We start from the raw sequence: 12100 nt of genomic DNA on the forward strand, positions 1-12100 counted from the left end.
GTAAACCTGAGCTTCTCAGAATTGCGTTATTTGTAATTAAATTCCTAAGTCAGACTTCCAGAATGACTGATGAATAGTTTATTTGATCATTAAGTATGGCTTTTTCTTCTTCCTTGGAGAGGCTCCATAAGTATCTTCTAGAGCCAACCCAACATCATGTCAGGGGAGCAGGCACAGGAACTGGAAGGGTGAGGTATGAAGGGAGTTCAGGAGAGAAACACTTGTGTGTGGGACATCTCAGCACTTTCTGATGTTTTTGGGAGCAGAAGCCCATCTCTAGCTCCTTTACTGTCCCAAATGCTTAGCAGCAGGAAGGGATGAGTGCAAGGGATTTGAGTGCCTCTGAGTATGTAAAATATTCTGCTTTTAAGTGAACCTTTCAGTACAGGAAAAAGCACTTTCATATCCACACAGAAAACACATGGGAAGGAAGCACATAAATAGGAGCTGAATGTAACACAGGTCTTGGCCAGGAACCATTATGGCTCTACTCCATGTATCCACCTCAGGCTTCAAGTGTCTCGGATGTTGAACTCAGACTCTAGGTGTTTGATTGTGATCCTGTAGGTGTTTGTGTTGGAGTTTCTATTTTTTGCAGTGTATTGCAGACAATGGGCTTGTTCTGCTAGTGTCTGATCAACAGCTGTATGATCATATTAACATAAAAACAGGCCTCTGTTAACAACCTGCTGAGAAAAAGATTGGATCATGGGCTCATTTGCCAGTGAGCTGTGTTTGTGTAGCTTTTCGAATTGGCCTAACTCATGTCTAGGTCTCTTGAGTGTGTCTGCTAATATGCTTTGTAGGCACACCTTGCATTGAACATCCTCATATCCAAGTATGATCTGCTTATCAGAAACAGTTCTGTGATTAAAAAACAATATCTTTTATACTATTTCTAATTTGCATAATATGATTTTGAATGCATCTGAAGTACAGCAGAGAAATTATCTGTACAACTAATTATTTGGAAAATAAGCCAAAGAGTCATGCTGTTAATTCTCCTGGTAAATCAGTTTTATTTTATGTTAGCATGCCTTCAAGGGCACTGCACCTGACTATGAAAAAAGAAGTCTGACCTCCTAGTTGTAGAAGTCCAAATATACATGACTGTAAAAGAATGTTTGGAGATGGGGTTTCAGTTTGTTGGGGTGAGTGTTGAAACTACTGTGACACTACTTAAAAGCTGTTAACATTTTTGTAGGGCTGCACCTTCCATTGGAATGCAGTGAAACTGCAGCCAATGACTACTTCAATGTATTTTGTATTAAAGAGTAGGAAAAAAGCTGCTTTTTCCCTATATCTTGTTTCTTAAGAGTGGAGCCTGTTAATATTATGTGTTTTTTCTGGTCTCGGACAAGACCATTTCAGTTCTTCACACTACCTGTTTCATCTGCAGTGTCCAACACCCTAAATATAACCTGGATGTAAAATGAGATGGCCCAGTGTAATCTCAAACTACTCCTGCTATTCCCTGTTAATTTACAAAAAGTATATCCTAATTTAATTTGCAAATATGTGAGAAAATAAATAAAAGCTTCATTATGTGTTAAAGATTAATTAAATGCTGCTCATTCTTTTAGCTTTGTGTCTCAAGGGTTTTTTTTGTGAATTTTTTGCCAGTTTTCAGATACTATGTATGCATACTGAATGAAATAGTTGAATGTGATACTTCGCTTTATTATGGAATTAGTCAAATGAATGAAATAGGTATCTAATATTTCATAATTGTCCTGTTGCTTACAGGTACTTACTTCAGCCAAGAGAAAATGGGAACAAGTCTTCTAAAACGGATGATTTGGGATCACTTAGATTAAATATCTGTTACACTGAAGACTGTGTACTTCCATCTGAGTACTACACTTCTCTAAGGAACTTGCTGCTAAAATCTTCAGATGTTCAGGTACTTTTGTTGAAGATTTCATTAAAGTGAAAACTAAAAATGGATTATGCAGTTGTTAGACCATATGAATTAATCATATCTAGATAAATAGATAATTTGTTTTGTTTCTTTGTGATAATTATTTCTGTCACACACAGATGAAGAGCTTCTAGAGCTTTTACTTCTGCTCCAAAGTACCAGGATTTTCTTCTTATTTTAGAAGAACCAGTGGAGACAGGGAAATAACCTGTGTTGTGTGCCTGGAGGAGATAAAATACGTTTTTCTCATTGGTTGCTCTTTTCAACATCGTATTTTTCCATTGGCCTCTGTTGGTTTCTTGGATTTAGAGGTTTTCCAAGGACACTGATGCATTGTTGGCACTGAAGGGCAGATAATTAATAAAAAAGGATCTACTTCAGAATTTATTTCAAATTCTACTTCTGAATTGCTTCTGCCTTCCCCATGATGATGTTAATCAGCATGACTGGATTTCTCACCAGGACATGGTGACAAAGAGGGAAGTGTGGTAAAGGGTTTGCATAACACTGGGACAGGAATCAAATTGTAGTAACGAGACTTTATATTCTTAGGTCTTTTACAGCTTTTCATCAATTCAGTGTTAGTGAAGTACTCACAGAGGAGAGGAAAGATAGAGGAAGCAGATGTGACTGAAGTTTTTGCTGGCCCATATTAAAATACTGCTTCACTGGAATTGAGGAATAGCTGAGTATATAGGTAGCAGAAGTCAGCAGCTGTCTTTTCTACTGAAATAATTTCATTTTTCTATTGAAATTCTCAACTGTACAGTGGCAACAAACACTTTAGGAGGGTGAGAACTTTATTTTAATGTCTTCATTTTACTGTTTTTACTGTTTAGTGATTATAGTTTTAAAAGATACATGACACAGTAAAACAGTTGCTTTCTGCCTCTGACTTGGGTTTGTGACGCCATAGTTTAACCCTTTAGGGAGAATGAGTAGGATGAGTAGCTACTGAATTCCATTCTTAAATGTATTTATAGAGTAGATAATATTAATTTTCAATTGAAGCTTTTAACTGCCATGTTACACAGCAAATACTGAAACTTTCTGTTAACAAACTGTCTATAGTCTCATTAGATTTGATGTGTACTTTTTCAAATACACAAAGAATATTTAGCTCCTTTACTCAGATTTCATATTCTGCTTTTTCACAGCCTATTTCTGCATCTGCTGCCTACATTCTGAGTGAAGTGTGTCGAGACAAGTATGATGCTGTGCTGCCTCTGGTACGCCTGTTGCTGCACCACCATAAGCTGGTTCCCTTTGTTGCTGCAGTGGCAGAACTAGATCTGAAGGACACCCAGTATGTATTTTATGTTTATGTCACACTTTCTGAAATTAATCTTAAATTTTCACAGAGCTTCATGGTATAACACTGATAAGTAAGCCCTTTGGTTTCTTTCTCTCACATAAAACTGACTAAATAAATTAATCTTTTAATGCTAATTTTTAAAAACATTCATTAAAATCACTTTGAAGCTGGGAGTCATAGTTAAGGGTGCTGGGCAGTTTGGTAAAACTTTGTCTTAGAGTACACAGTTTATATTTTAAATGTTTTTATTTGGCCACTCTTCAAATTTTACTGCACATTGGATCAGAACTTATACACTTAGATGGAACTTAGTAGATGGAACAACTTTAAATTGCTGAAAATCTTATCCTGTTTCCTTTAACACATGGCTTAAATGAGGGCTACTCTTTTTCTGCAAAGATGCCATGTAATTAAGAACGTGGCCTGCATGCCTTGCAAGTAGGAAGTGCAGTTTACAAGTAGCAGCATATGCTCTGTGAATTTGCAGCTCTGTGGTTAGGAGAGAAATGAAGCAGATGTGAGTAGCAGCCTCTGGGATGCTGGGTCGTGTGGAGGTGTGGGAGGGATTTTGTCACCCCAGAACAGTTCATTTCAAAGCACTTAGTCTTGATTTAAATAATGCAAGACAGCTTAACTGTGTAGAAAGAAAATAATTTTCTAAACTGCATTTTAGTACACACATTCCATTGTATTTCAGCTATAACAAAGGGAGCTTCAACTAAATATATCATATTAGAAAGATATGTTTTGCACAGCTGACTGTCAGTTTTCTTTAACAACTGTAATGAATAAAAATGTAACCTTGGATTAAATGTGTTTTGATTTAAATGTCTGGGTTTATTGGTGTTGTGTAGCAGGGTGCTGTAGCTTCAGGTTTTTTTCACCATGACTACTGTAGGAGGAATTGCATATTCCTGTGGTACAATTTCATTATTTTGGGTTTTTTTTCAGTTGTTCTTTCTCATGTTTCATACTGCACTATAACTTTAATTGTATAAAATTTCTTAGGATTTTTCTTAAGGTTTTATATATGTTTCTGGGTGTAGTAATTGCTGTAATAATATTCTTGTTTATACTCTTTTTATTACTGAGTGCCATTACAAGCTTGGTGTATACATTCTGGAATTTCTGATTGAAATATATGACAAATATTTTAGCAAGATAGAGTATAAATTGAATTTTGTAAGTAACTGAACTTGCTTTTTCCCCTGTTCAAATAAAATAATTTCTTTTCTTACAGAGAAGCAAACACAATCTTCAGAGGCAACTCATTAGCAACCCGGTGTGTGGATGAAATGATGAAAATAGTGGGGAAGCACTACCTAAAGGTTACTTTGAAACCTGTTATTGATGAGGTAGGTTGTCCTCCTGAAACTTCCTTGGGGTCGCTCAGCCCCCTGTGGTATCATTGTCTGTTGCATAGACATTCTTGTTTCAGCTCTGTGGTAGGAGTCACTCTGGTAGGGGAATCCTGGAGGAAAAATTAACTTAGCAATTACTGGTTTAGTGGGAAGAGCTGTGTTTTGTTATTTACGTTCCAGATGCTTCAAAATAAACAGTCAATGAAAGTCATTCCAGCCTCCAACACATTGCAGAATTTGCCCATGTGATGCTTTATGTAATCAATCCATTTGAAAAGGCATAAACAAAAGTGAAGATGATCATTGCATGTTGTTATGGATGGTTAGGACCTATTTAGAATTTTATTCCTAAATCTAAGAATCTGGTTTTAAATGGGTGCATTTCCATCCTTTCTGTCTCAAAAATTGAACTCCTATAGTTTTGTTTGTTTGTTTCAGATATGTGAGTCTCCTAAACCCTGTGAAATAGATCCCATCAAATTAAGAGAAGGGGATAATGTGGAAATTAATATGGTGAGTTTCCCATCTGGTCTCAAAATCTGAAAGAAAAGCATTTTTAAAAGCAGCTCTTTGTAATGGAAAATGAGTAGCTTATAGTAGCAATATAACTCTACTTTCAGAGTTAAACAAAGAAAAAGCTGTGTTTTCTTACCCCTCTTTTTGAACACAGCAATGGATAAGTCCAGTGGAAAATGGGAGAGAGAGGAAAAGCTAAAGATGACAGTCATTCTTACCAGTTTTTTGGGTGTTTTGACTGCTGATGTCCTGTACTCGGCATCTAGATTATGATGTACCTAATTAGAACTGCTCTAACATTTTTCATTGAAGTTTTGCTGGCTGCTTCTCTCTTACCAGAGTATGCTGATGTTTAAGGCAATAGTTGCTGCAATAAAGTTGGGAAGTGCTCGCTCCTTGTTGTCAAATTACAACTTTGCTAGACAGTGCTTATATAAAGTAAATATCATTAAACTACCTTTTAACAGTAGTAATGCCATATAAAAATTGAGGCTTTTAAAATATGCACTGTACTAAAATTCAGTATTGAATAGTCAGACAGTAGTGTTATGTTTGTGCTGAGGGTAAAAGAAAAAAAGGAGAAATGTGAACGTTCTTGGTCTGACAAAATACCTTTTTTCATAATTGCAGGAAAATCTCCGCTACTATGTGGACAAAGTGTTCCGTGAAATAGTGCGGTCAAGTATAAGTTGTCCTACCGTAATGTGTGATGTTTTTTATTCTTTGAGGCATCTGGCTGCCAAAAGATTTCCAAGTAAGTGTTCTCTAAAAACTTGAAAAAGTGGTATTCAGACTGAGAGCTTCTGCAGTTACCTTATGGAGATTGTTAAAATTCTTTTCTTGTCCAAAAGCTGTGCCCTGTACTTTGACAGGCATTTGTTTTTCTGTCAGGCTGTAAGGTATAGTGAAACTTCGTAGTCAATCAAGAGGCATTTTTTGTTTTCTGATACAAAAATATAGCAAGTCAAAAACTGCAAAACTCAGAGCAATTGAGAAGTCATCAAAAAAAGTACAAGATAATAGAAGAAAAGCACAAGTAATATGGGAATTGATTTATTTGAAAGATACTTAAAATTTGTAAGAGCTATTCTGTTTACTGCTTCTAAAGAAGCAAGATGTGAACATGAAAATCAATTTGGCATTTGCATCTTTTCATGAACTGTCACTCTGTTAATGATGACCAGCACATTCATAACATCAGTGACATTAGCTTTAGAACTACTATAGCTAAATGAGCTATGGGTAAGGAGGGTGGATAATAAGAATTATTTAATGTGTTTGTAAATATGACCAATATTAGAATAGCTTTATTCTTTCAGAATGGTTTTAATATAGGAGTAATGAAATGTCCTGTCATAAGCTACAGGTGAAGAATATGTTCCTCATAATGTGGAACATTTCTCTGATTTATGTTTATCACTGAAACTGAGCCGTAAGTTGCTCTAGTTTAGACAGTCCTTTCAGAAAAGCTGACTTACCAGATCAGATTGAAGTGGTCATTAGAGTAACAATATGATCTCACTGTATTTCCCAGTATAAAAGTAAATATGCCCAAAATATTTAATGAGAAAGTTCTCATTTACATCATCAAAATTATGTAACAGCATGGGTTTATGGTGCAACTCAGAATTGCAATTGTATTTGTTCCTATGTATTGACTGTATTAGTCATGCAGCATTAATGTATTTGAGTTATCAGTGAGTAGCTTTCCAGGTGAATAAATCCAGAGTTTAGAGGCAGCTGCTGCAGTATTTTACTTCTGGGTGCAGCATCCAGCCAGACCGAATCAACTGTGCTTGTAAATGCTTGCAATCACCTCATCCTTCCTCCCAGTGGAGATGATGAGCCAGTTGCAAGGGAATGGAACTTCATCTCAGATAAATAAGCAATAAACACTCCACTATAAGGAGAACATTTCTTACCATGACCACCTTTCTCATTTCATGCACTTCATTGATTTTTCTATTCTATTTTAAAATATAAATGTCTCCTCTGATGTTATCTTCTTAAGGATTTTTATGTTAACTGTCTTCATGATTTCCTGTTAAGTTCAGTGCATGTTACATTTCATGGTTTTTCTCTGCAGATGACCCTCATGTACAGTATTCTGCAGTGAGCAGCTTTGTGTTTCTTCGTTTCTTTGCTGTAGCCGTAGTCTCACCTCATACTTTTCATTTACGACCTCACCATCCAGTAAGTCTTGTGAAGCTTTGTTCTGTATTATTCGTAACGTCAGGTCTGTTGGTGTTGGGAAGGCATAAGTTACTTTCAGTAACTGGGAAATAAGATGACTAAATGTCTCTAGGGTCAGTTTCCAAAGGAAATAAGATATTTGCAGTTCTTTAAGCATCAGATATTTCAGTCTTTATGGGATGTTCTCAAAGAATGTGGAAGAGCTTTTAATATTAAAGATGCTGTGCTTCTTTTGGGAATGTGCTTCTTGGGTGAAATAGCAACATGACTGAGGTTCCTTTAAGGTATAGGCCTAAACTGCCTCGGTTCTTTCCACCAAGGAAGTTAAACATCCAGACACTTATTGCCATTTGGGTCTTAAGCAGAGGTTGTTGTATTATCCAGTAATTGGTTGGTTGGTTGGTGTATTTATCCTGGACTCCACTCACTGCAGTGGGTTGACAGATTTTCCATTTTCATTTGTCAAGTAGATACACATTACAAAAAAATTTCAAAGACAGGAATATCAAGATTAAAAAACCTGTATTAAATACAGAATTTATTGCTACATTGCTCTTCAAATGTATGAAATCTGTTGCTCCAGAGGTTATCATTATTACCTTATTTTATCTACTTAGGTGTGTTGTGCCTTCAGAAGAAAAAGATACACTTACTCAAATTCATTTCTTTGACATTATCCAGTTTTTTGAGTAAAAAAAATGACAGGACTTTAGCACTTGAGGGAACAAAGGGAACAGCAAGGCTACATTTGGAGGCTGTGTTTATAATTCTGTATTAAAATGCAGTCAGTGAGGTAGAAAACAAATCAAGTAAAAGCATTTTAATTTAGTTTTACCTGGAACTGTGAAAAAAAATACTACTTCTGAATTTTCTCTTGTTGTTTTAGGATGCACAGACTTCTAGAACATTAACTCTTATATCAAAAGCCATCCAGACTTTGGGTAGCTGGGGAAGTTTGACCAAAAGCAAACTTGTAAGGCCACTAAAATTCTTTCTCATTTCAAGCATTCTGTTTTTTGAAAGTTCATATGAGAGTTTACTTATGTCAATATACTTTTCCTTTCAGTCAAGTTTCAAGGAGACATTTATGTGTGAATTTTTCAAAACATTTCAAGAAGAAAAATTTACTGAATCTGTTAAAAAGGTACCTTTCAACTGTATTTTTTTTTAGTGTTGGTGTGTCTGATCAATCTTTGTTATTAAAAGGTTGTGATAGTGTTCAATTTTCTGCTAAAGAGAAAAAGAAAAGTTGTGGTCTGTTTCAGATATAAACCCTCCCCCCCAAACCAAAAAATAACATAGCAAAACCAGTACAATAAATACACAAGTGTTACACAGAGTGGACTAAGCTAATTTAGTTTAAAAAGTAAAGCGTGCATTTTCTTAAAGAGATTTTATTGGCTCTGCTGTTTAGGAATTTGTTAAAGAAAGCTTGTGTGACTTCTGGGCATCCCTTGTTACACTGTTCCGAGACCCTGCTATATGTTTTCATCTGCTGCATAAAATAACTGTTCTGTTTAAAGAGAAACTGTAAATTTATATTTTCAAAATAGCTTTTGGGGATTTTGTGTTTCTGAATACTGTATGTTTTTATTCCCTGTGGTTTTTTTCCTTAAGTTCCTGGATGATGTTTCCTCTACTGAGAGTAAAGAGCCCAGTGGTGTGAGTGAGCCAGTGCATCTAAAAGAAGGGTGAATACATCTTGAATTTATAATTTCAATAACAGAATTGACTTCAGTCTTTTTTCATTAATGCCAGGTTCAGATTAATGCTTATTAAAATGTCTGATATACTGTATTACTATATTTGTAATTTAGACAATTCTTAGTATGTAGAATTAGTTTAAAAGGACAACTGCAAACTTTCATAACTCATCTTTAAATGCTTTAAAAAGTAATTAAAAGCAGATGAAAACCTACTGAAGACTGTCTGCATTACTGTCATTACAGTTCATTGTGTGGTCTGTGATGATTTTTGAGGATTTTGAAAGTGTATTTTAAAAGAACCTTATTAACTTAGAATTATTTTACCTCCTGTATAAGCCTGGCCAGCTAAATGTTCTGCCTTTAAAGTTAGATCAAAAACTACCCTGTAATTGAAATATTTAACATTTATTGATAGAATGCTGTTATACAGATTGAGGTGAAAGTCACTCTTCCTAAGAAATGAACTGTCTTTTGCTTGATGTTGATCAAGAATAGATGATGATTTGAACAACATTCATGAAGAAAAAATGTTTCAATGTATTTGAGAAGCAGGTTTATAAGAAGAAAATATTTTTCTGTGAAACAGGCATCCAAATTTCAAATGAGGAAGAAACATGTCCCTTACTAAGATACTGAATAGAAATGGAGGACGAAATTGTAGTGGATCAACACTTGATTATAATAAGAAATTGATGGCTGTTGTTCAAAACAAAAGAAAGAGTTTGCAATGAGTACACTTAAAGTGTACTAAATGCAGTTTGTCTGCCCTTGCTATTGAGCCATGTCCAGTGTCATTTCCTTGACACTCAGTTTCTGATGCAGATAAGGTTCCAAGAACAATCACATGGAGAAAGTGGCAGGAAGGAGAGAATCTTGTAGTTAGATACACCTTATTCCTTTTTGTGACAATTTGGAATTCTTGATCTGAGTAAGTTATGTATTCCTTCCAAATTTACTGCTACAAGCACTGGTCTGGATTGTGTGTTTTTCAAACTGCTGTCTTGTCTTTGGAACCCTGTACACAATCACCATATTGGGAGGTAATCTTGAGGATCCATTGTGAACAAGTAGTAGGTTTTCTTTTAATGTACAATGAAGTAGATTTTTACATGGCTGCATGATGAACAATAATGTCTTACCTCAATAAATGGTTTTGAAGACTTGTTGGTTGCATTTGGTTTGATTCTATCTTTACAGAGAAATGTACAAAAGAGCTCAGGGAAGGACTCGGATTGGTAAAAAGAATTTTAAGAAGCGATGGTTCTGTCTAACAAGTAGAGAATTCACATACCACAAACAGCAAGGTAAATAATAATATTTATTTTATAATTATTTTTATTTTTCAGCATTGTCCAAGTGTTTGTAGCTTTTTTGTGCTTTTAAAAGCATGTAATTTTTTCTTTTTCCTAAAATACCTAGGATGTATTTTAGTTATTTTTGCCTTGATTAATAGAGGCTTCTGTCTGATTCATATTATATTTTCAATAATAAAAATGCATACTTTTAGAGAATGAGCTGCAGTGTTAGTGCCCTGAGATTACAAAACAGTTTTTAAAGATTGCTTCACTCCTCTGTTTACAATTTTTTTACAGATAAGGAACCAATTTTCACTATTCCAATCAAAAACATCCTTGCAGTGGAGAAACTTGATGAGAGCTCCTTCAACAAGAAAAATGTGGGTCAAAAGATAGTTTATATGTAATTCTTGATACACTCTTTAAATAAAAGATTGTAATTAGTTTACAGAGTTAACGAAACACCATTACTAAACACTTCAGCAAGAAGTCTTTCATGGATGAAGAATAACAAGCTGTATGCAGTAGCTCCAAGAACATGGAAATTAACCTGGAAATTTGGCTATCTGCACTAAGTTTTCTGACTGATTTTGAATTTGTCCCCACCTTGCCAAATTTCTGGAATAAGGGTTAAAACTACATGACCTTATTACAAAGCACTTGAAATTATATTATGTACTACTAGAAATGTATTTATTCCTTTTGGTGAGAACTTTCTACAATCCCTTCATCAGTTGAGATGGTTGTCTGTGCTCATGGCCTCATTCTGGCCCTGGAACACATTGGTTATTTCTGTTCTTACGTCAATCCAGACTTCTGAGGCAGTGACAAAAGAACAGCTGTCACTAAGGCCAGAGATGGCTAAAGGAAAGACTTATGTTGCTGTCAGGATATGAAGCATGAAGGTCATGCTTTGTGAAATCTCGGGTCACACTTAAAAATATGTGGATGAAGAGGACAGAAGATGCATCCTGTTCTAATATATAAAGGTTCTTTCTTGGATGAGGAGGTGGTGTAGACAGAACACAGGGTGCTGTTCTGATGGGTCTTTTCTTCTCTGTTTAGTTGAAAGAGGTGAAAGAGGCTGTTCTCCCTTGTCTCACTTTCTTTCTTAATTTGAGTTTGTAGAATTGCCTGAGCACTGAAATCTATTTTAACATATGTGAAGTTGCTCAGTAACTGGATTTTTTTTTACTCAGCAAAATAATGTGTTTCTTCTACAGATGTTCCAAGTACTTCACGGAGAAAAGCCACTCTATATCCAAGCAAATAACTGTGTAGAAGCCAGTGAGTGGATAGAGGCTCTTTGCCGGGTAACGAGGTGCAACCAGAAGAGGCTGAGCTTTTACCACCCCTCTGCTTTCCTGAACGGGAACTGGCTCTGCTGCAAGGCCACCGTGGAGAGCACCGAGGGCTGCGCTCGCTGCACCGCGTAAGTCCCTGCCCAGGTGGAAACAGGCAGGCTTCCAGGGAATGTGGGAGTCACTGCAGCTTGCAAAGAGGGAAGCAAGGCTTTCCCTGTCTAATTCAGCAAGTGGTGCCACAGAAACATGCCAGGGTGATAAGGCACAAAGTACTGGATTTCTGTTACTTTGTGTGCCACCCTGTGGAGGTAACCAGCTCAGCACGAGTATCCAGTGGCTGAGATCTTTTCATGCAGAATAATAGATTTAATTCAGATGCCAGGTTGAATGCAGAAATATGGCACACGTAGATCATTTGTATGAAATAATTAAAATACTTGTTGCAGAAAGTTCAGCCTGGAAGTCTTCTCTTCTTAATGGCTTAGTCTT

General features: G+C 35.9%; 1 protein-coding gene across 7 annotated transcripts in view; it reads left to right on the forward strand.

The window, feature by feature from the left end:
* RASA2 (RAS p21 protein activator 2) overlaps nt 1–12100 on the forward strand; it is a 51303-nt gene that overhangs the window by 32071 nt on the left and 7132 nt on the right. For 6 of the 7 annotated variants that reach the window (XM_086844973.1, XM_086844974.1, XM_086844975.1 and 3 more), the window contains 12 exons: nt 1747–1903; nt 3079–3227; nt 4477–4591; nt 5036–5110; nt 5744–5867; nt 7200–7306; nt 8193–8279; nt 8373–8450; nt 8924–8997; nt 10210–10316; nt 10605–10687; nt 11531–11739. In XM_086844973.1, coding sequence (XP_086701099.1) covers nt 1747–1903; nt 3079–3227; nt 4477–4591; nt 5036–5110; nt 5744–5867; nt 7200–7306; nt 8193–8279; nt 8373–8450; nt 8924–8997; nt 10210–10316; nt 10605–10687; nt 11531–11739 — 1365 coding nt within the window. Of the gene's footprint in view, nt 1–1746; nt 1904–2473; nt 2713–3078; nt 3228–4476; nt 4592–5035; nt 5111–5743; nt 5868–7199; nt 7307–8192; nt 8280–8372; nt 8451–8923; nt 8998–10209; nt 10317–10604; nt 10688–11530; nt 11740–12100 lie in introns of those variants that run through there. The other variant, XM_086844978.1, reaches the window with a different exon arrangement.

Source organism: Cyanistes caeruleus, chromosome 10 (genome assembly GCF_971803275.1).
Source record: "Cyanistes caeruleus chromosome 10, bCyaCae1.hap1.1, whole genome shotgun sequence".
Taxonomy (NCBI): domain Eukaryota; kingdom Metazoa; phylum Chordata; class Aves; order Passeriformes; family Paridae; genus Cyanistes; species Cyanistes caeruleus.